The sequence below is a fragment of the Filicampus tigris genome, chromosome 17 (assembly GCF_054856515.1).
Source record: "Filicampus tigris isolate MCC_2025a chromosome 17, RoL_Ftig_1.0, whole genome shotgun sequence".
In the NCBI taxonomy this organism is placed as follows: Eukaryota; Metazoa; Chordata; class Actinopteri; order Syngnathiformes; family Syngnathidae; genus Filicampus; species Filicampus tigris.
The window spans coordinates 15139542-15164199 of NC_141233.1; the positions used below are offsets into that span (position 1 = coordinate 15139542).

Sequence of the window (24658 nt, forward strand, 5' to 3'; positions counted from 1 at the left end):
ACAAACAGTCAGCCTCCGAGACAAAATGGGAGTGGATTTTACTCCCTTAAGTGTACACCTTCCGAAACCAGAGTGTGTGACTCCTTTTAACGTGGCACAAATCAATTTAATAAAAGTCCAAACCTCAGAGCAAGACACCCTTAAGTGAGGGCGACACGCGAGCGCGCGACTCGCTTAAACTAGGTCGAAAGCAGAGCGCACGACACCCTTGAGCGAGGTTTAAAATCAGAGCGCATGACTACCTTCGGTGAGGTCGAAATTTGTATGTGGAGGTCCAAAGCAGCGTTTTGACATCCATAAACAAGGTCACAGCAGTGTGAGAACATGATTTAGAGCGGTGTATGACTCACTTATGCGAGGTAAACAGTGAATGACTCCCTTGGCTAAGGCCTACAGCAACGTTTAAAGCAGTTTTTTGCCCCCCCTTAAGTCAAGTCTACTACAAAGTGTACAACTTCCTTAGATGCGTTCACAGCGGACACCTAAGTGAGGTCTAAACCAGAGCGCATGACTCCCTAAAGTGAGGCGTCGACCTGCGCAGTCAGAAAAATGCCCGAGTGACAGATGGATGGTGGCACAGAGGCAGATGTCAGCACGACACGGAGACACCACTTCACCGCCGGCACTCATTTTCGAGCCAGCTGCTGCTCCCCGTTGGCGACGTGCTAATGCGTGCCCGGCTAACAATCACGCATCATAATAATAAGAATCAAAACGAGCCTTCAGCGCAATCAAGGGTGCAGCTCACCAGGTGTAAAACATCACGGACCAACTTGGACGCCCACTTAGAGCCCACCCTGGTCCTCCTCTTGGATGTCCTGAAGACGGACATGCTGACGCCCGGATCACGGCTGAAACATCCGTCCAGGGGAAAGCCAACAAAAGCACCCCAAGTCCAAAAAGCCTTCAAGTCAGGCACTGACAACAAGAGAACCGGTCCCGCTGCGAGGTGCGAGCAAGTTGAGAAGAAGCAGAAGCGTCTCGGTGAGTTGAGAAACGAGAGGAGGAGGAGGAGGAGGCAGAAGGGAGGAGGCAAAGGAAGGAAGCGCAGACGCTCACTTGCTTATGTAAGCACCACTGACAGCAACAACAAACCAGATCAAGATTGAGTGGATCAGCACGAAAAAGAGAGTCATTATGTTTCACGCAGCAAAAAAGTCCGATACAGATCTACATCAAAAAAAAAATTTTTTTCCCTTCTCCTCAGGACCATTTAGTCATCTTTGCATAAACTAATGACGATAAAAAGTTGCTTGGTGGAAGTTAAAAAGTCATTTTAAATGATGTCCTCCATTTTGCAAAAAAAGATAAACTAAAAAAAAATGACAGTTCAGTTTGTCACAGAACCGCGGCTCCACAAAGTTTTGTAGACGTCCATTTAGTCATTTTTGCTAACAAACATGCTAGCAGCAATGACAAGTTGCTTGGTGGAGGTTATTGTGCATGTTTTCCCCTTGACCCGTCACCAAACATCTCCAGCAACTTTTCCAAAAGTCCACTCTGTCATTTTTGCACAATCCCACTGACAGACAAACCAACGGCAAGAATGACTGCCTTGTTGGCGGTAGTAACAAAAAGGAAAAAAAAAAAAAAAAAAAAGTCATTTTATTCAACCGCCTCTTGCATGTCTGAATTGTCCCTTTAAGAATTAATGAGAAATATCCTAAAAAAACAAAACCGACACATTTAGCCCACATCCCGTCACCCTGCTTCACTAGAAATATTTCTGGAGCTCCGTTGAGTCATGTTTGCACAACCTTGCTAACAGACAAACCAAAGGCAAGGTTAAGAGCCTAGATGGAAGTTAAAAAAAAACAAAATAAAAAAAAAAAAGGAATAATTATTTTATTCATCATCATCATGTCCTCTAAACATCCCATTCCAGCCTTGCTTCCCCAGAAACATTTGCGCAGGGCCATTCGGTCTTTTCTGCACAACGCCGCTAGAAACCGAACAAACTGCAACGACACTTTCTTGGAGGAGGTTTTGCACTTTCATTCCAAAGTCTACACGACCTGCACAGACCACACCTGGTGCTGCAATTCTAACACTCACGCCGTTACGTAATCACAGGAGCGCGCCTTCATTCCAACTGACTGATGGCTCCTGTGACAAACCATTAGCATAACGGGACAAATGTTACGCCACAATGCTGCAACTTAAGCTATGTGTCAAAGGAAAAGAGGCAAGCACATCAATGGAAGAATCTTGACGACAATGTTACCTTAAGCCCCAAGCAGGTCCCACGCATCTTTGCACTGCATGCAAAACAGCCTGTGGCTATGGAGCGAGTGCGTGCGTGTGCGTGTTGAAGCAACGCGGTGTGGAGGGAGGAGCTGGGAGGCAAGCGGCAACCTGTCGCCGTCGCCGCGCCCGCCAGCGAAAAGTGGGGTAAACACAGATTAGTTACGCGGAACATATGCCAGTTCTTGGCTTGACGTTTATGAAATTACATGAACATTTTTGATCAGAACATGCGTGCACTTGACAAAGATGACAAATAAATGTTTTTTTTAAAGCCACTTTGATCACATTGTAATTGATTAACTCTATTTCCCATTGATTCAAATAGATTTAAAAAAAAAAACCTGCAATTTTGCATTTTGCAAATTCAATGACTGCTCTTTATATAAATAGTTGTTTTAAATAGTTTTGATTATTTTTTAATCAAATAACTTTATTTTTCCTTTTACAATAATTGGAAAAAAAAAATCACATTAAATAGGAGAGCAGAGGGTGTGCGCGATTGTACGAAAATTTGGAGTTTTTGACAGATCCAATTTGTATTTTTATTCCATTCATGAGTGTGTGGCATTATTAAGATCTTTTGAAAAATGGAATTGGATTCAAATGTGATTTAAGGCCATTTCTGAGTAACTATTCATTTTGACATGAGGGCACTACATGTAAGAATTATTAAATGGGAGTAAATGTGCTTCAAAATTCATTCATGAGGACAGTACGCTCTCTAGTGGACAGACTGTGACAGTACAATCAATAGGCACGAATGCGCTTCAGCTAGAGAAGGAAAAAGGGTTAAAAATAAGAGTAGAAAGTGATTTTGGAGATGATGCTAAAGATGATAAAGAACCAAGCAATGTCTGTCAAGACAAACCCCACCCACTTGGGACATTTGAATCAAACTTTTCATTTCAAAAGCCACCAGGCGAATTAAAAAAAAGAAAAACGTGTAGAAATGACAAGCAGACTTTTTCTTCACTTGGAACGATGACAATCAGCACTATCATCATCTCCATGATTGCTGTTATCCCAATGGACCCCCCCCACCCCACCCCCAAACAGCCCCCCTTCCTCTTATCACATTTGTAGGCGGCGGTTGTCGCTTTTGTCTAAAATAATGAAGCTCGTCGTCGCCCCAGACACTCGTTTGTCTGCGCTAAATGACAGAATGAAGCGACGACAGTGTCGAGATAATTAAAAACGGTCCCGCCTTCGCCGCCGGTGAGATGAGGTGAGACAAAGCAGGGATGGGAGAGAGAAAATGTGTGTGTGTGTGTGTGTGTGTGTGTGCGGGGGAGAGTGCAGACATTTGCCAGGATTTTCTGTGTTTGTTGTCAGACAGCATCTAAATTCCTAAATCCCTTATGCTAATGAGCAGCTAAGACGGAGGCACAAGCATGTTAAAGTCTAAAAAATCTTTTATCTAAACACATCGTTTACATACAGTTCACTTTAGCATCCTAACACAACACTTTTCATCCTTCGTCCTCACGCGTAAGCTTTCAACAGGCTCGTCATACACACAAAAAAAGTCCACTAAGGTAAGAGCAGTCGCCATGGTGACAGAGGTGACAAACGCATCCGGGGAAAGAGGCAAAGAGGTCTGCCGCTATTCTGCTAGCGGCAATCATCATCACAATGCCGACGCGCTGATGAGAGGTGACGGCCGCTTGATTACTAAATCATACGCTCGTCTCACACCTGCCCGTCAAAATCACACGCACGTGCACGCGCACGCTTGCGACATGTCGTTAGCTTGCCAGGTATGCCTACACTGAGAAAACGATAGGAGTCTGATAGAGTGCCTCGTTGGCCAACCCTGAGTACACGCATACTAAGAGTGACAAAGGCAGAAGGGCCAAGAGAAAGAATTTGACAGCCAGCATGCGGACCAAGGTTTCATGCTGGTGTCGCCGCTGTAGAGCGACTCATCGACCTCGAGTGTGCGCACACCACTGTTAGTAATGCGGAAATGCCAGTGGGCGGGGGGGAAATAAAGTGGGGGGGAAAAGAAGTCCAACTTAGCAGCCTGCGTTCGGTCCAGGGTTTCGCGCTGGTACGGCGGTGGGCTAGAAGCTTAAAGTGGATATATTTTCGTGGCTCAAACGCATGGGCACAAGAATGATGCATCAGTGGACGAGCTTTCGTAAAGTGTGTGAAAGTGACTGTACGCATTGTACCTTCTGCGCATAGATCTTCTGTTCGGGAGGATCCCCAGGACTCTGTGGCACCCCCTCGTCCAAACTGTCATCCACAGTCAGGCCTGAGACATCATCCAGGATGTCCTCTGTAGAGACACATTTTGCACTATGTTATTGTGGAATTGATAAAAAAAAATTTTTTTTAGGCACAATGAAGGTCTTAATTAGCTACAATTTCCTCCTTTTGGTCTAATTGTATAATCCTTTGTCGTTTATGAGTAAATAACTTCCAGCTGGTGTGTTTACTCCCGTCTGTCCTGAGATGTGACAGCATCTCATGAATATTCATGAGATCTCTGCATGTGAATTATTTTTAAAAAAAAAAGAAAGAATAAAAATCGGTGCCCTTGTGCGTGGATGAAGAGGGCAGGTATCAAATTAGCTGCCACGTCGCTTTCAAGAGACCATCTGGAAGGCACATTAAGAAGGTCAGAAAAATTCAACACGCCACTTCTACATCAATACAGGCGCATGCATGGAATATAAAAATATCTTGAAATTTGGACCTAACCATAACCCTAGTTTGACTACCTAAATGACTTGAAACCCGACTTTAACCCCTGACCGCCATTCGCAATTGGCTTGACACCCCTTTACACACGGATGTCATCTTGGAAGTATTTTTGTTAACCAAAACAGCAGCAGCAATGTCGTGAGCTCTCTCTGCAACCTTAGAGTCACTTAGCATTCCACTACACGATATTAAATGACATAAAATAAACACCGTCCCTCAAATACACGACTACAAAGATGCATTTTCAAAGCCTTTTGAGTGACTTTCTGACCTTGGCTCTGTGAGAAGATGTCGGTGGCGGCAGCGGCCGGCTCGGCGTCGGAGCGTCGCGGCGGCGGAGGCGGGCACAGTGCGGATGGGTCCAGGCGGGGTAGGGCGCCCACGCTGAGCGTCAGGGCCTGGCAGGCGAACGCCGCTCGCATGTCATCCATCTGCAGGGCGGCGGCCGGCTTGCCATTGAGCAACAAGATCTCATCGCCGGCTCGTACACCTTGGGGGGGGGGGGGGGCGGTTGACATTAATCAGCAACATGAAGCTTTTGTTTCAGAAGATGGCAACCTAATTGGCAAACGTCAACATTGCTTGAAACCATAATCCTGACATGGAACCCTACTTTCGAACACTAACCCGAGTTTGACAACAGAACTGACTTTAAACCTTACAACCTAATTTGAACCCCTAACCCTTATTTTGAAATTAGGTTTCACTTCATAGTTTCAAACACTTATGATTTGAAATCCTACTTTTAAACCTTGTCCCTTGTATACCCTAAAAATATCGTGTACTGGAATGCTAAGTGAGGCTAAGGCTTGAAACCCTATTCTTAATACAAAACCATGACTTGAACCCCAAACCATTGTTTGTTGAAACCCAAACTTGAAAGCCTAACTGTGACTTGAACCCATTATCATAATCGAAACCTTGCCTTTGACTGACTCCCAAACCCAAACTTTAAAATCATATCCCCAATTGAAACCTCTAACCCTGCCTTGCTGGTCTAATTTAAAAACCCTTACCTTTGATCGAAACCCTAACCCTGCCTCAAAACCCTACTTTTAAAACCGTCAGCCCAAAAGAAACACAAAGCCACCTGCTCTCCTAATTGACAGCCAATTAGCAGCCAATAAACACAGACAGCTCACCTGTGTGAGCACAGAAACGCACGCACACACATTATTTTTATATACACGTACACAAATGACACATTTAGCCTCAAGTTGTGACCTACTTGTCTGCAATGGGAAATGTCAGCTGTATTGTGGAGTCTTTATCGGACTGAAAGAAATAAAGCCCCCAGGCCTGACTGTGCGGCCGCTCCGTGCGTGCGTGCGTGCGTGTGTGTGCGCATGTGTGTGCGGGCGCGCACGTCTGTGACTACATTAAGAGCGACGGGTTGGCGTAGAGCCTGCAGTGTTGGCCTGGTTTTCTTGCGTGATCTCTTTCAGTCTCCGCACATTCTCCTCAGTGGATCAATGGAACATTTTGGCTGACCCACTAACATTGTGTGCGCATGCGTGCGTCCGTGACTCAGCGGCATGTCAAGTTAGCATCATGCTAGGCTAGCTAGTCTCGATACCTTTCGCGCAGGCGAGTCCGCCCGCTTTGACGTCAGTGATGTGAAGCCGCTGGGTGCCGTCCTCGTCCAGAACAGACACTGAGAAACCTGCGGGGGGGGATGGACGGACAACAAACTGTCTTAAGATCTGAATTTGAAACCCTAACCTAGGTTTAAAACTCTACTTTCACCCATATAAGGCTGATCTGAAAACCTATTTTGAAACTGTAACCCTTGTTTGAAACGCTAACCTAGGCATGAAACACTTAAACTTTAACCCTGGCTTGAAACGCTAATTTGACACCCATTTGCTCAAAATCTCAATTTTAAACCCTAATCTTCACTTGACACCTTAACATGAAACCCTACCTTCAAACCCTATCCCCAAACTAATTTGAAACCGTAACACCATCTTGAAACGGATGTTTGAAATAATAACCCAGCCTGGAAGCCTTACTCTGAAACCCTAGCCTTGAATTGAAATACTAAATTAAAGCCCTATTTTCACATTTAAAAAAATAATTCTGATCATTCTTCATTTCTTGAATTGAAATGCTTGTGGAGCTCCTGACAATATCCTATGAGATAGGCACACAGTCCATTAGACGCGCGGCGGCAGCTGAAACGGAGCAATTAGTTCAGCTTGAGCCCAAGAGCGCTCACTAACGAGCACCATCCCAAAATGGATCCGCCACGCCCCCTCGTCACAGTTTTGAAGGCGAGGCCGGCCTACCGTAGCCCAGCGTGCACGACTCGGCTCGGTCGAACTGGATCAGTCTGGTGGCTTTGGTGCAGATCTCGATCTCCTGGTACAGCTAAAAAAAACAACAAGAAACAAAAACCGCGTGACGGTCATCACGCTTGGAAAGAGATTCATGTTTTATTCAACATCTGTGACAAAGCAATTGTGAATCAAGGTCGCGGGGTCACGGCGTGCGCGTGTGTCAAGATGTGAAATGAGAACGAGATAAGCGTGAATGTTGGTCAAAGAGGATGAAGAGCACTCCAGGTAAAGGAGAAAATAGGGCTTCAGCAACACCACTGAATAATATGGAGGCCAAGGATGTCGGTTTGTCTATGAGATAAGCACTACAAGCTCATTTGCATAATTCACCACATGCGATATGCATGAATTTTAATGAGAGAGACGTCTCTGATCCATTTGACCCGAGATATGAATTTTCTTTACGTGTCAAATGGGACTCTGACGATTACACTGACGACGAATGGCAAATCTGGATCCGACTTTTGTTTAAATCAAATTAGATTAGAAAAGCATTTTCACTTCATGACTGCTACAAAACATAATGGCAGGATTCCTCATTTAAAAAATATGAGGCAAGAGGAGGCAAAAAGATTTGAGTAATTGAAACACACGTTAAACAGCCTGAGATATAAATGTCTACGCGTCATAAATGGGATTTTAATAGAATACTGTTTACACTGATGACAAATCCGGATCAAATCTGTATTAAAACTTTTTTGTAATCATTGTAATATATTAAGTGTGGATAATTACCATAATGAATGGTAAATATCTATGAAAGAACAAGCATTTTTTTTTTTTAAATTTAAATGGTAAACACACAATGACATTTTAATGTCTCACCACATCGTAGATGTCTTCGTCGTGTTTGGGCACATAGAGGAGCGTGCGGTCGTCCACGGCCACCTTCAAACGCAGGTAGTGACCGGAAGGGTCCAGATTGTTTTTCTGCAGGACAACAGCAACCCTAAAACACTTCTGAAGTAACACACAAGCATCCCTTGCCAATTTGGGCTGGCTGTCAAGGTTTCTTTTGATCACCTTGCAGACAGCGCTCAGGACCTCCAGCGCAGTGTCGTCGGGCTGCACCACGGCCAGGACGGGCTGGTCGCCGGGCAGGCACACCCAGGAGGGGGCCAGGCTCTCTGGGAGCCACATGTCACTGTCCAGGGAGAGCTGGGGAAGACTTTTCACTGAGCTCTCTCTCTCCTTCTAAAAACAGGACCAATGAAAACATAGATATATATGTATATTAGTGTCTGGTGGTGAAGGCCAGACGGCAGTTGAATAGGACACATTTCTGGAGAGACTCTACAGTATAAGACAGTCATTTTTAGATTTGGTCAATAATAATTTAATTGAAGAGCCGATGGAAGCTGCTAGTGGTCTGAAGCATCTGGAGGTCTAATTACAAAATCTCATTTGTGATCCCCTTGAGCTCCCAAGTGGCTTGAGCTTGCGCGCTTGCGTGTGTGTGCGTGGGCGTGGGTGTGCGGGTGCGCCTATCTGGCAGCCCGATCCGCATCAACAGGACCTCACGCATGCGGATCTTTACGATCATATCAGGTGACAGCTTCCACCATCTTGTCTTCTGTTTTTCCCCTTCACTGATACACATTTTCAACAGACTGGGGGGTGGATATAGGGTATCACCCCAGGTCCTTGAACCCCCCCACCAACTCATCCAGGCACCATCTGGCCCTTCTGAAATGCTTCCGCAGCCAGTGGAATTTGCCAAAAAAGCCGGGGAAAAGTCATCAGCTGTGACCGTTTAGAAACGTGCCGCACGGATGTACTACTGTAGCGTCGGTGTTTCACAGTCCTGTGGCCTAACAGACAGCAAGGCTGTCATTTTGTGTTGAGGCGGCCATTTTAGGCCATTTCCAGGGGTCCTTCAACAGTGAACTTGTCTTAAAAAATGTGTCCCATTGCAAAATTGTCATTGTTTTTAAATTTTTTTTTTTTTTAAGTTCAGCCCTGACCATTTTAGGCTCATTTTAGCCATTTGAAAGGTATCCTTTCAAATATGAACTTGTCCTAAAGATTGTTGTCCAACAGCTACTATATTTGAACCACATGTACTAAGCTAAATTGCAAAGAACTTCAGTTTTTGTTTTTAGCAGGACATGTTGGTAAATTTTGCAGACTTGCTGTCAAACAAAACACTTAACAAGCTAGCTCCACAAGAAAATTCATCCCCTAAAGCCTGTTAAATTAGCAAAATGAAATTTGGTAATCATGTATCGTAAGTGGACCCACAAGAAAAATCTCAGGAAACCATGCCCTAAAATACACAGGAAGTCAGCTATTTTGGTTTGAACCAACAGTTTTGGGGTCAGTTTTAGCATTGCCAAAAGGTAAGGTGAAGATACGAGATCAAAATGTTCCTCAGTGGGATTGCCAGGCAGACAAAGACCGCTGGTTGATATCCTCAGAGACCTGTAAACTCTGGCTCGCCCCGAGCAAAGGAAAAGAGAAGACGAGTCGGTGCCAAAGCGGGATGGGTATGTGTTATTTGACAGGCTGAAAAGATGGCTGGGAATAGGAATAATTGCATTACGTATGGATCAGACGCCGGGTGGTTAGCGAGAGACTTAATCCGGCAGATAGCGTCAAGTGAAAGACGCAACCTCAGAGGAATGCTCTCGGATGTGGAAGGGTTCAGCCGTGGTTCCCCATAATAAGCCATAATGAAAAGGAGAAAAAAAAAAATCACAAAAGGGATCTGGGTAAAAGGAGGTGGAAAATGTCATGCTGCTGCTTTTGGCCTCGGGGCAGTGGGGAAGCTTGTAAGCCATTAAACATGCACAAAGACTCATCAGATGCTCCAGTAAGTTAGGAAAAAGACATGCGCGCTTAGCCTGGAGTCACTTACACACCAGGTAACATTGTGTACGGCAGCTAACCGGGTCTGTGGCTAGCACTACAAGCTAACGTAGCGGTCTATGTTTACACTTGGTTCTCCTGACAAAAGGATGAGCTTAATGGAACAACAACAGTAACAGGGAAGCAAAAACAAAGTCATTTTTTTCACAAAAAAAGCTACACTTTCAAATCTTATCAAGCCGAAAACACAATGGCAGAAAAACAGGACGTGCCAATCGTGCCAAAATAAAATAACTCAACCAAACAGAATACCGATATGAAAGTGCTTTGTTCAGAAAACTGTTCAATGTGCTGGATAAGAGTCCTATCAAGCCAATGGGAATATGAACAAAAAAGGAAGTGGCAAACTTACCAAATTAAAAGCCGCAACAACGCTCAACCACACAGAAGACCAAAATTTAAGACGTTTGTTGATAAAAGGTGGCTCCATATGGCGGCTGAGCATTCTATCAAGTCAACAGCAATGTAACAAAAAAAAGGACGTAGTAACCTACCACAATAAAAAGTGAAAAAGCACTAAACCAGTCACATATTGCATCTGTGACAAAAAGTGCAGAAAATCAAGACAAAATCAAGTTAAAATCTTACAGATTTGTCGCTAGCAGAGTCTTCAAACGTTGGTTCCGTGGGCGCTTTGGCCGGCTCGATGCCATCAACAAACACCTGTTAAGATTTAGAATGTACGCTGAGCATTATTAACAACTACGAAGCGCTCCACAGGGTGGATTTGCACGTTTGTGAAGGTCCACCTGGCTGATGGTAGGGTGCTGCGCCTTGGACTTCCTGCGGGAGGCGGTGTCGATCCCCCACAGCGACGAGAAGCGACTTCGGCGTTTGCTGAAGGTGCGAGAAGGTGTGGCCTGGCTGCGCCGTTTCACGCTCATCTCTGTGCGCGCAGACACCTGAGAGAACGCAAAGGAAAAAGGCAAATTTGACAGTTATCCTTTCATACTAGTTTAATATGAGTATTAGTTTACACATAATGTGTATTATAAAGGAAAAAACATACTTCAAATACTGGACTGAAAAGTGGGAAAAAAAGTAGATGCATTTACGTAAAAATATACAACTATTTTTATACAACTAATATTTTGGGAAATGATTATTCTTGTGGTAACATTAATATACAGCATAAAGCGTCAGAAAGGATTTGAAGGCTTCACAATGTCTGCAAATAAAACGGATGGTGAGGGGGAAAAAAATCAATTGTGTGTTGATTTCTGACAGTGTGAGACAGCGGGGAGGAAAGGGGGGGGCAGATGATAAGGAGACAAAGGAAGGCAAGGGAAAAGGGGGGGGGGGGGAAGACGCTGTTTGAGAGAGAGGGAGTTAAGCCTGTTTGGTGGGAAAGCGCCTCAGGGACGCTCTATATTGATCTGCCAATCAACACCATCAAACTCTGGTGTGTGCGTGTGCTAATTGTTTCCAGGACAAGATTTTCTTCTTTCCCGGAAAAAGCGCACCATCGACGGTAACTGCTGATGAATGAGCCACATGCTGCTTCACCAAGCCATTATCGGGGCACATTAGGCAAGCTGGTAAATTCCCATTTCCTCCTGACAACAAACATACTACAACTGTGTTATTTTCTGGGGTGTTAAGTGGTACCAGTGCGTGGAAGGAGGACACGGAGAAGATCCCCAGGCGTCCCATGGCCAGCTTGGTGGGCCGCGAGGCGAAGCCCAACAGGCGCTTGGGGTTGGGGGGCTCGCCTCCCTGCAGGCTGGCCAGATAGCAGCGGCAGCGGAACAGGTCCATGTGGAAACGCTCCAGATTCTGCTCCCACAGGAAGATCTGAACGGACAAAAGGCCACATCGTTTGAGCGGCGAGAAAAGAACATGGCGCCTGGCTCGGCGAGTGAGACGTGGGAGTGGTGGTGATGATGATGATGATGATGATGAAGAAGCCCCCGAGTGTAAAATGCATTGCAAGGTGGGCTGTGGGAGGTGAAACACAAAATAACAGTACAGCAAATTTATATAGCGCTTTTCTAGGCACAGTATGTAGGCCTGATTGGAAGATAATTTTAGCCAATCAGAAGCCAGAAAAAAAAAGTTTTGAAAAGTAACATTAACAACAATGGATATATATATATATTTTTGAATTTTTAAATACAGATAAAACTAAATAGAATTTTACATTTTGTTATGTTAAAACGAAACAAACAAAATTAATGTAAATTAAGTAAAACAATTTTTTAGTAATTCATTCAAGTAATTCATTTTGGGAAAACACATTCCTGAAAATCACATTTGACAGTTAAATTGATAAAAAAAAAATCTCGTCAACATTCCTGCCTTGTCATGGTCATTTTTCCAAAAAAGCCAGTTTTTACTGACCAAAGACGCCGTTAGTGTGGGACGTCAAAAGCAACATCAAACAAAGAATTTTGGCCTACCTGCTCCAGGATGGTCTTCCTCTTCTTGCCGTCGGTGACGGTGGACAGCTGCATGTCACCCATCTTCTTCATCTTCTCATCCATGTCAATCTTCTGCTCCAGCTTGCGGATCTCGGCGCGCAGCAGGCGCACGGTGTCGTCGCGGTGGTGCTGACGGGCCAGAGCGGCAGCGCACGCCGAGTGGATCGCCGTGATCCAGTTCTCCAGCTCCGTCTGGCCCGACGTCTGATGGAGAGACAAAGCGGACGCCATCACGTTGAGGACTCCGTGCCGACAAACACGGCAAAAACGAAATGTATAAGATTTCCAAAACTAAACGAAAAAGATTAAATAACATTATATTAAAACGAAACACAATTAAAACAAATTGTATATCTGCCTTTTTGTCCAGCCGGAACAAATAGTCATCGCCTATGTATAACCGCCCATAAGAAAAGAAACCTGTTTTACAGTTATAAATAATAAATCAGTGCAAATAATGGCTCGAACCAATAAATGGAGCTACTGTACATCGAATATAGATTAAGGTATAAAAGTATTGTTAAAAAGTCAGGTGGCATGCAAATGAGGTACAGAAGAGGACGTGCGATGGGGCAGCGGTCATAAGATTTCTTCACGCTGTCTTTTGTCCTCCATTTGGTTGAGTGTGACAGGTGCCGGCATAGAAATGACAAATTGTCACCGCTCACAATGCTCAGTGACAGCGCGCCCTTTAACCACGTCAACGTACCATACGTGCCGCACATATTAACAAGGGAAAGCATGGCATCCTCATACCTGGAAGAGGAAGGCATCTCCGGCCGAGTTGCTGAGGCAGAAGACGAAATCCTTCTTGGGGTGTTCGGGCACCGCTTGCACGATGGCGTTCTCGGCCCACAGTGCGTGTTTGGGAACGCTTGTGTGGTCGATGCCCGAGCGACTGTCCGACTCGTACAGGAACAGCGTGCAGCCTGCAAACGTACGCAAAAACACCCGTCTGTTGTTTTTTTTCAGTCAACATTTTTTTCCGAACAAACAAACGTATTTATATTTATACTACTGTAGCCATTGCTTTCTGTTGGCGTAAAAAGCAGGATTACAGGGGATGACTAACAACAAAAACTAGGATGAGCTGAAAGACTTGAAATACCTGTTTTCGTTCTTCTTTCAAATCACTCTCAGACTAAATAATCTACCACCATCTAATGGTCGACGGTGGAATTAGACCCAAATAAAAAAAAAAAAAAGAGTTACACCAAAATAAGAGTTAACTGTACCTCCAAAAAAAAAACTACAACAAAAAAAAACTGCTGCTCGGGCAAATGCGGTGTCAGGATGTCCTCTAGACACATTCCACTAGAAGTGATTCATTAATCTGCGTGGAAACGAGGCAAGCGGTTGTTGTGCATTTCACAAGGATGAAATGGATTAGATGCGGACACCGGCGTGAAATTAAAACGAGGCAGAGGACAGAAAATAGAAAACACACAAGCAGAAGCGCATGGGAGACCTCTGCTCAAGGTCACACGCACTGCGCCGCCGTGTTTAGTTTTCAGTACCTTTCAGCGAGACCCAGTAGTGTTTCCACTTGCGTCTGGTGGCCGGCTCCACCTTCTTGCTCTTCTTGTGCACTAGGAAGTTCTTGACGGCCAGCGCGCCCGCCTTGCGCACCGTGCTGTGGGCGCAGGTCGACGCTACCGCCGACTCCGACGGGTAAGCGCTGCTGAGTGTGCCGCTGCTGCTTTGCTCGTCGCTGACCGCCGAGCACGCCTCCTCCGAGCGGTCCTGCCCTCGGTGCACCTGACGGGGGAGGGAAAAATTGAATTCCTCCGTATGCGAGGTAATGTACACACCCATAAACAGGCATTTATATTATCTGACTCTTCAATTTGTCTTGGCCATAGTCCCGTGGATCCTAAATTTCGGATTAATATGTGCAACTGGAGTCAAAGGAACATCAAGAACAACATTTCTAATATTCTGAAAGAACACTCTGTCACATCCTCTGGTCCATGTTTAGTGTGGTACATACTAAAAAGCTTGTGACCCTTTAAATAGGACGAATGACTATAAGTTTAAAGAGACCTGTGATTCAATTTAGAGGATGCACCTTGGTTAAACATGTCCCAACAAGTCAAATTATTAACAAGGTGCCTGGAGATGGTATAGCCTTCTTTAATGTGGTTGTCTATAATTGCATTTCTTATCCCCTGAGAGTGTTCTCCATACTCTGGTCCATGTTTAGTGTGGTACACACCACGTCACCAAACAGCTTTTTTGAGAACACACATTAGTTGAACTTGAACATGTCCCTATGGTCAAATTCTTTTCAATCTTTTCTCAAGGACCATCATTTTTGTCCAGGCATAATTCCGTTGAACCACAATACAAACCGACCCAGACTTGATTGTCCAGCTCCTTGCGGAAGTTTTCGTAGACGCCGCCGCCGCCGCCTCGAGCCTCTGCAACGCCGGCGCTGCTGCTGCCGCTGTCGCTGCCGTTGCGGAAGAGGGCGCTCTCGGCGGTCGAGTACACGGAGAAGGACGCCGACATGGCCTTGCATCGTCGCGACAACGGCTCGCCGTCTGCCGCCGCCTCGGCCTCAGCCGCCACGCCGTCAATGCCGCTGTCGCCATACTCGCTGCCCTCGCCCAGGGCGGCCGAGATGTCCTGTCGAGAGGCGGATGAAGGATTTTGTGTAGTTTTTTAATGCTCAATAGAATGCAGCATTAATAATGTAAACAGTAGTTTCTGGACATTTTTGGAGGGTGTGCGTTAGGAACAGTGGGTGCACCAACTCTGACCTTGAAGTGAAAATGTTCAGGAAAGGGTGGTATAATACAACAAAGACGACAATTGAGTTTCATGGAATTCATCTTAAACTTCTTATAACAGTCGATTTTGTATAAGAATTAAAACAGTCTTTTTTGGACCTTTGGTTTTTTTTTATTATTAAAAGGGGACGCGGGGTGCGCCAACCCAAGGTGAAAATTTCACACTAAAGGAATGATGGCACATCACTCAACATATGGAAGGGGCTTGTTGGTACAACACAATGTGGCCATTCATGTTTTATGTATGTGTGTGTGTGTGCACGCGGGTTTCCGCTGGAAAGTTTTTCACTAGAGGTTCAGTGTCCTCCTCAGAGTTCATCTTTTAAGAAACTGTGACTCTCTGTTCTTTTTCCTCCATGTTTTGCGCCTTGTGCGTCTATTTATAGCTGGAACACAACCCACCCGCCCCCACACACACATGCACAAACAGCTGGGTGAATTTGTGATGAGCACTTAGGGTGCAGCTTGGGGCTTTTGGCAAGGAAGCTTTTCTTGTTGTGGACTTTTCTACTAATGCGACACAAACACAGACTGTTGTTGCCTTTACAAATGTCCTGGTGACTTTTGGAGTCAATCGGCTTGTGCCCAAATTGAGAAGACGGCTTCAATGAAAAATCGAACAACAAGTGTGCATTATCTTCCGTTTGGAGTGTGTGCAACAATGGAGGCACAATGCAAATCAGGCCAGAGCAGACTATAAGGGTGACTCAAAACGACTTTGCAATAGAGCTTTGTATATGTAATAAAAATGTTTCCGTCATATAATGGACAATAAAACCGTTACGTAAAAACTATTTTTAAAATGCAATCAAAAACAAACCGAATGTAAATACATTTTGAATGACAAATATAGACTATCCAAGTTGATTGTTTACCTGCGTGGTTTGCGCACGGCGTCCCTGAAAAACAGGACGCGGCGGCGGTGCCGCCGCCAAGCCGAGCAGCGCCGGGCCCTCCGAGAGGCAGTGCGAGCGTCGGCAGGGGAGCGTGAAGGCTCCGTACGCGCCACTGCCGCCGCCGCCGCCGTCCTCCTCGCTTGGAGACATCGGCCCCGTGTCGGCATCGTCGCCTCCGTCCCGCTCGTCATCTCTGCGGCGGCCCCTGAGGCCGGCACTCTGGTGGCTGCACAGATGGTCCAGGGACGAGGCGCGCTCGGCTGCACCTGTGACATGCACCAGTGCAAGCATTTGTTTTCATTTACACCAGTGCAAGCATTTGTTTTCATTTAATGACATTGATATAAGCTACTTATGAAATATGTATTTTTCATTGCATTTTTATTGATGCAAATGTATTAACTGTTCCTATATTTTTTTTACATTATTTTCATGGCATTTAAATTGATTTCTTCATTTATTACATGATGCCACAGTGCATGGCTGAATTCAGCATGAAAGAAATTCTGTCACAAGAATGTGGTGGTCGAGATCATAAATATATAATAGAAAAAACTAGCAATAAAGTTACATAACTAAATGTTGCACCTTTGGGTCCTCTGGGCGGTCGGCTGAACTGCTCCTCTTCAGCCTCCTCCTCTTCTTCCTCGCCTCCGTCCACCATCTCCTCCGTGCTGGTCATGTGTTCTTGGCTGAGGTCTGACAGTGAGAACTCCAGGCTATCCTCCCTCCACATGTCGGCCGACTTGGAGCGTTTCTTCTTGAAGCCGGACGCGTCGTCCTGCGCGGGCGAGGCCGAGGCGTCGTGCTGCTCGGGCCTCAAGGTCATGGCCACGCGCTGAGTCCAGTGTGGGTTGACGCCAAAGTCGGCCAGGCCGCCGGCATCGTCGTCGCAGTCGTCGTCGTCGTCCGGGGCGGCATCCAGCGAGCGCGGGATGCTGGGCGTGCTGGAAGAGCGCGTGGACGCCTCCGAGTTGCGGTGGCGCTCGGGCTGCTTGGCCGACAGGGAGTGGCGAGGGCGGCGGGCCACCGGCCGCTTGGCGGCGGATGAAAGGCGCAGAGAGCGCGAGGACACGTGCTTACGGGACAGGTGGCCGGCTGAGACGCCGTGGAAGGCGTTCTCGGCGTTTTGGCTCTCCACGTTTCCCATCATGCAACTGCAGATTACGTAGGACGTTTATCATTGAGGCTGATGACTTTTTGAAAATAAATGCAATTGTGTTGGTGGAAAATGGTGGACTTTTTTTTTTTCTTAAAACTTTGCAGTATATTGTATATACATTTTTTTGCGCTTGCAATTTGATGCCAAACACCTGTTGTCAAGGTCTGAGCCTCAGTGGCATCTCGGTCTCACCATCTTGCAAGCACATCATTCGCCACTTCACGCCCGCGAAGCAGCGACGGACGGAACGATTAAGACGGCGGGGCAAACGTCACGTTGACCTGTACAAAAAAAAGCATCAACAAAATATAGTTTGAAAATATAATAAATAAAAAGACATATTTATACATGTACAAGTTGCCTATGCAGTTTCTACAAAAATGTTTGTATATAGTATGTATATTGTATCTTGAAAAAAGTTACTTAAAATAAAAAGTTTAGATTTTGGAGAAATGTCTGAAAAACAATGTAGGAAAAAATAATGTCATAATGTTACAGTAAAAATTTGGTTTATCATCGGTTTTCTTTTTTTACATGAATAGTGTTTCCGCGTTACATCGTAAATACGTGAAAATTAAGCATTCCAAAATTGGACATGAGTGTTTTTCATAGGACAATGACAATATATATTTATTTATTTTATTTAAGTATAAAAAAAATGCGTACATTTCGCTGCTTAAAGTTCCTATTTAAAAAAAAAAAAAACTTGAAAAAAATGTTTTGTGAATAGTACCTTAGATTTGAGAAAAAAAAAAAATTAAGTAAGAAAACATTTTTCTTAAAAAGTTTGAATAGTCATATAGATATTTTATAAGTATTTAAAATAAATAAAAGTAGCTTGATTGAAGAAAAAAAAGACTTTTTTCCCATGATTTTTTTTTAATTTAAATTTTTATTTTTTTTTCTTGGAGATTCATTCAAATGATTTAAAGTGTTTAAAAAAATTACTCAGTTAACCCAGTTTAATTTACGTCCTGTGTTGACCTGTAACCTCTGCTCACATGTGCAGCCAACTTGAGAGGAGTCACTGTCGCAAAGTCGAACAAACACGGACCATTGGCAGTTTTACTTTCAGTCTACTTGCTTGGCGCTTGTTGGAGAACTCTCATTTGTGCAATTTGCTACTTTTACAGGAGAAGAATTGTTCTCAAGGATCAAAGTCCATCTTTGAATCGAATGCACTTTCTATTTGATGATTTCACAATAATGCCAAGATTTTACTCATGTAAATATCTGCTTTACTACCCCCTGTCTTCTTGAAAATATATATTTTTTCTCAATGACAACTTTTTTTTCCTGGTAATATTTTGTGATAAAATTGAGCACACATTTATACTTCTAGTGATCACAAAGTGAAAAAGATTGACATATGACATCCTTCAGGTGCTCACCTCCAGGATGTTGTGGTTGAAGTCGTGGCCAAGTCCTACTTGGACTACGCGGGATGACCTGAACCACGAACGGGGAAAACATGTGAGTATCAATAAACATTGAGGATGAAAGTGACAAGCACAAACACAGCACACTAAGACCCAACGTCAGGCCGCATTTCTTTGAACTACACCCTGGAAACTCACAGCTTCACCACAAACCGCTCGGGCATGTGCGCGCACGCCAACGCCAGCCGCTCTCCGATATATAAAAATACATACATCCGCTCATATGCACAACTGAGCACGGCGAGCAGAATGAAAGGATGAAAGCGACTATGATGCCACGTGATGCACATGATATGTAACAATTCAAAGGCCACGACGGAAAAGCAGCAACTTTATTATTCGCTTGCAAGCGCTGAAGTGTGACATCACTTCTGTCATTCATTATGTTACACAGCCTTGCGGCGTCACATTAAAGAGGGTGAAATAATGCTACTCTCGTCTAAGACGAACGGAGGATTGCATGCAGAGGGCATTGATGTCAACGTTTCACAGTCGACTGCAAAATCCAATTTGAACACGCTTAATATCGTGTTAGCTAAATATCATGTTACACTTCATCTTGATATGATTACACATTTTGAATGACATCTTTGAAAATGTCCATTTTGTTCCGGGGTGGGTAATTAATCTTACAAAGAGGCCACATGTTTGTGTGTAGATATGGTACGCTTTGTTATATTTAAGAATTTTTAATAAAAAAAAAACAAAAAACAGATGTAAATAAGTGGGAAGCATAATATTATTGACAGTGATGAATTAAAATACTTCCAATACGTACAGTATGAAAATTTGTGTGCAGTTTTATCAGGCCAAATCCTCTTGACCCTCTTCCCTCTATTGTGCAGGAAATAAGACATTAGCACCGTTGTTGATATTTACGCTTCTCTCCTTTTTGGAAAAATTGTTGCTAGAGGGGTTGAAAAATTCGATAAATATAGTCAAAACGCCGCGAAGGTTGTCCAAACTGCAGATTCAAATCAGAGCTCGTGCTCGCTGCCTAGCTTAAACTAACGACCACGCGTGTGCACATAAAATAAAAGCACAACTTTCAAAATAAAAACACTGCATCTTTTACATGTTATTTTGATGTCATGGTTTTTTGTGAGGCCCGGTCAGACACTGTGGGCAGGTTGGATGTGGCCCCCAGGCCGTAATTTGCCATGGTCTGGTTTAGTCTGGTTTAGTCTTTATTCTCTGCAAAGAATGGCTTATTTTACCGCGGTGTACTGAGGAGTATTGACCGTCTCCATGTAAGACTGTATGTCTGTATTATACTGACCCCAGGTGGCCAAGGCCCGCACACCTTATGAGCAGCACAATTATCATTGAATTGAAGCAAGAAAAAAAGGGGCAAAAATATTTGGTCCCTGTATATGTTTTTTTATAAAGTACAATATTTTCCACTTTCATTTTTCTTCCCCCCCCCCCCCCCTGAAATGTCCAGAAGCACACCCGCAAAACCGAGCACGGAAAACTCATTGGCGGAGGTCATGTCGTGAAGAAACTAACATTACATGCTGTATCCACGTGTCAACATGACCCCTTGAGGTTTTTCTATTTCCATGCTATTTACATGCGCATTCAGCATGTAGTACAGCCGTTTGGCTACACAACAGCGAAAAAGTCTTGCTTTACCTCTCACAGTGTTTACTCTCTTTTTGTTGACTTTTCTTTTTACCTGCCCTACAGCGAGGTGTGTGAGTGGGCGTGTGTGTGTGTGTTTGGGGGGTACGCGGCTATGAATAGAATAGTGTGTGAAATGGAAGCAGACGAGGATGCTGGGTGAGGGGGTGGGTAAGGCTATTGCTGCTGAGCTTCAAGTGGATAAAAGTGTTTTGGCCTCAGACTAACAGCATATTCACTGGCAGTATTACGACTGTATGTCTAATCAACACATTGGTATGAGAAGCTAACTAAGAGTCAGTAGCAGAATGATATGTTTTGACTTTGATTCGTGCTATTTTTGTCAGATGCCTCGACACTGGAATCTTTAGCATTGCCACTTTGCAGGTTGCAGCATTTTTTCTTGCAGTTACCTTATCAACACTAGAAAGAAAAGAGCGATTGCTTTTAATTCTTATCGTTCTTGTCTGGTGGTTCAACATTGTGGCTTTTTTTTTTTTTTTTTGCATCAGTATTTTTGCAGAAAGCAACTTTTATTCATGTGAACTACCCAAGAACTACCTCATCAATACAACAAAAGGAAACATTGACTTACTTCTTATTATTCTTGACAGGTGATTGGACAACAATGCGTCATTTCAAGACCTTTGAACACCTAATTTAAGGATTATGTGTCATTATTAGGGATAATTAAGGCCTTTGTTTTGGCAAATCAAATTCAAGAATGAACGCGAGGAACGTCCTTTAACGACGACGCTAAAGAGCTGCTCACAGTCGACTGTCAAACTGTCAGTGTGTCAGAACGCTTATGGCAGATGAAGCGCTAACAAACATTCCTGCGAGGAAAGGTTTTCCCCCAACATGCGTACTTATTATAACTATTATTGTTATGTCTTCTGTGGGCATTTTTCTCCGTGTACAAATCGGGTTTTCTTAAAGGAAAAACGTTCCCAATGTGAATCACTCTTGTATAACGACACTTTGCACTCCACCCACAGCCATAAATCATCATCACAGAGAGGTGTGCATGACTAAGCGCCATCTCCTCCTGGAACAACAACAACAACTTGTACCATCTGCGAAAAATTAGAAATGATGTCTTGCTTTGATGGGCTGGATGTTCCGCTAAATGGTTGTTTTAAGGAGTAGCTTGGCAACCGGTCCCGAACCTTCTGGGTTGTTAGAAACTGCTAAGTGCTAGTTATCTGGTAAGTCATAGTTATAGCATTCAGGTTTTAACGTAAGAAGTGGCGCGAGTAGCCACGGCCAAACCTAGTAAATAATGCATAGGTGACAGTAGCGTAGCTGCTCAACTTGCTGATCACCACATTGCAGACAACAACCACATAGAAGTTCAATAGGTTTGTCCTGAAGTAAAGTAAAACTGAAAGTGGTCAGTTGTGAACTTTTTCAGCAGTCACACTAGCTGCACCCAGTCATGCCAGGAAGTTGGTCCTGAACTTTTAAGTGTTAGCGCTAACAATCTGTCCTGAATCTTGCATTAGCAGCTAGTCCTAGCGCTAGCTCATAGTCTTGAACCAGGGAGGCAGTCACGTCATCACTTTGTTCTAAACATGGATGAGCTTCTGAACTGTAAAAGACCGGAAGCTAGTACCGGACCTGCAAAGTAGTAGTCCTAACAATGTGTTCTTGAACCTTTTAAACAAATGGTCCTGAAGCTGGTAAATTGGTTGAACCCGGTCAGTAGTCGCACATGCGCTCTGTTCTGAGCCAGAAAGGCATTTTGTGCAGTCACCTCGTTTTGAACCAGGTGAGCACCTGAACTGTATAAAATTGCAGGAATCTGGCAGTAAATCTGCAATGTAGTCTTACTAACAGTCCTAAACCCGTTGTAACGTGAGACCTTAGCAGCTTGACTGATTTGCCCTGACCTCCGGATGCACCCGTGGGCCACGTTTGCCCCAAAAGCCACTAGCGTCCTGAACCGGGGAGGCAGTTGTGCAGTCACTTTGTTCTGAACCTGAACTGTACAGAAAGGCCGAAAGCTAGTTTTGAACCTGCAAAGTAGTCCTAATAACAATACTGAGCTCATTGAAATACGAGACCTTGACAGCTTGACTGATTTCCCCTGACCTCCGGGTGCACCCTTGGGCCACTTGGCCCCGTGAAGCCACAAAAGCCAATGACGTCGTCACTGGGCTTAGCCTGCCTTTTGAGTCTTTTCCTGCACCTTAACATTCCTCACATAGTTAACTCTCCCACCCTATCCTTGCCCATTAAAACAAGTGGGTGAGTTTGACACTCTCTCAGGAGGGGAGCAGGAATTCCTAAACGGAACAAAACTGGTATCTGGGAAGCAGCTTCTTCAGAATCATGACTTAGAAATTCAAGATCAGACACGCATGCAGGCTTTCCTACGAATAGGTACACGAAGACTCGCTCTAGCTTACCATAACATACTGAGATGTACGTCAAACAGGCTCCACACCCACAGTCCCTCTGTCTGAGACATCAGTGGTTGGCTTCCCCGCAAGGGAGATTAGTTTCTTTCTTATTCATCCTTTCGGGATCTGACGAGTCGTCACAAGCGCAAATCGCCCCCCCCCCCCCCCCCCTTCCACCATTCCTCGTAGCCTCCACTCCTGACACACAAACGGCGTCCCTGCTGCTTAAATTAAATAGCATTTAAAGCTTCATCAGTCCGGCGTTGAGTGACACAACAAAGCTTCTCGTTTCCACATAAAAGTACAAAAACACTAGGCGGGAGTCGGGATTACCGTCACAGAGTTTGAGACGCGCGATTGCTACCAATTGCTGTCGACGAGCCAAGCCAATCTCACGGAAAATGTGACAGCCCGTCCTAAATCCCGATGGCATCGTTTCTGCACGCCATTTTGGTGCATGACATGCCACCGCCGTGTCATGTGGTGTTAAAGAGGCGCAAAATCCTCGTCAGGAAAATCATGGCCAAACGAGACAGCTCACGCCGACTGTACGTGGGAGTGTCAGGCCTCATCTGAGGTCTGCAATCTAGCTGTCTTTGCAGATCAAATTTAAGAGTCAAAAAAGTGGGAAAGGGGTACAAAACGGCATGCTATGAGGGTCAAAGTATCTGAGGATCAAGTGTGACGATAAGCGGTACGGCGGGATTCACAAACAGCCAATTCCCTCCACTATGCTCCTCAAGTGGCACTAACCTCATTAAAGACGCTCCTCCGTCTAACCGGGAGATTACGCCGCACGCTTCTGAGTGCGGCCGACTGCCGCCTGCGCTACGGTACAGTAGGGGATTACCATAATTTAAAATAAAATCCCCTCAGGCACAAGTACCCCCGTTGAACGAGGGTGGGGGGGGGGGGGCGTGCGCGGCTAACGACGCTTCGCTACCTCAGCGCAGATCTGACACGACAAACGCCAAAGATTTCAACCGCCACTGACGATAGTCACCAATTTGGAATGGAATGGGGAAGAAGGCAGTCTGCTAATTTGCTAGCTTGGTACGTCGAAACAGTGGGGGATCAGTGGCTGTGTGAAATGGGTTGGCAGAAAGAACCAACATAGAATTGGATGGGTGAAGGTGACTTGCCAATTTATCAGCTATGGGGGTAGTATTAGAGGGGTAAAATTGACAGGAGGGGGGGAACCCACTAATTTCACATCTTTAGAGTTAGTATCCATGGTGTAAAAGTGGCAGTACAGTGAGGGGAGGTGTGACAAGAAATAGCAGAAATCATGACACGCAATGGGCTTGATTGAGGCAACCAGAGGTAGTATCAGAGGTGTTATTCGAATCGTGCAAGGCCGGATTCGAAGGCAAAAAAAAAAAAAAAGCGCTGGCATGAAAAATAAATCCATTCCATCTGGGCTACGCAGCCCACACGGAAAAAGCAAAGTCCCGCTTTGTTGGCTTTCGCGTGAAACAATTTCTCTCGCTAAACTCGGTAAGAAAGTAGGGTGAATTTTAGTCCAGCGTATTTCCACACGTGAGAGTCCATCTCCACAAATCCACACGGATTTGACCCCACTGCCGCCGCCAACCAGACAGGTGCGCATGTCAGCAAATTGCGGGGTAATACCTCATGTTCCGCTCGGTGTCCTCTAAAGAGTCGGCGGGATAACAGAGAGGCTGAGTGGGCGAGAGCGCGGGATAAGAGGGTTTTAGGCAAAAGGTAGACATGATGGATGCGGGGCGGAGGGATAGA

At 44.9% G+C, this 24658-nt stretch overlaps 1 protein-coding gene across 5 annotated transcripts in view; it reads right to left on the reverse strand.

Moving 5' to 3' along the window:
* The window catches only part of LOC147133585 (rho guanine nucleotide exchange factor TIAM1-like), a 49545-nt gene that overhangs the window by 8053 nt on the left and 16834 nt on the right, over positions 1 to 24658 (reverse strand). For 2 of the 5 annotated variants that reach the window (XM_086057020.1, XM_086057021.1), the window contains exons 5-21: positions 18825 to 18882; positions 17585 to 17714; positions 16860 to 17428; positions 16251 to 16537; positions 14939 to 15211; positions 14101 to 14341; positions 13340 to 13512; positions 12563 to 12787; positions 11772 to 11957; positions 10913 to 11065; positions 10752 to 10826; positions 8319 to 8489; positions 8121 to 8225; positions 7245 to 7326; positions 6533 to 6619; positions 5228 to 5446; positions 4422 to 4528 (exon numbers count right to left, since the gene is read on the reverse strand). In XM_086057020.1, the coding sequence (XP_085913146.1) occupies positions 4422 to 4528; positions 5228 to 5446; positions 6533 to 6619; positions 7245 to 7326; positions 8121 to 8225; positions 8319 to 8489; positions 10752 to 10826; positions 10913 to 11065; positions 11772 to 11957; positions 12563 to 12787; positions 13340 to 13512; positions 14101 to 14341; positions 14939 to 15211; positions 16251 to 16537; positions 16860 to 17424 (2949 nt within the window). In that variant the 5' untranslated portion in view covers positions 17425 to 17428; positions 17585 to 17714; positions 18825 to 18882. Of the gene's footprint in view, positions 1 to 4421; positions 4529 to 5227; positions 5447 to 6532; positions 6620 to 7244; positions 7327 to 8120; positions 8226 to 8318; positions 8490 to 10751; positions 10827 to 10912; positions 11066 to 11771; positions 11958 to 12562; positions 12788 to 13339; positions 13513 to 14100; positions 14342 to 14938; positions 15212 to 16250; positions 16538 to 16859; positions 17429 to 17584; positions 17715 to 18824; positions 19107 to 24658 lie in introns of those variants that run through there. The other 3 variants (XM_086057024.1, XM_086057023.1, XM_086057022.1) reach the window with 3 other exon arrangements.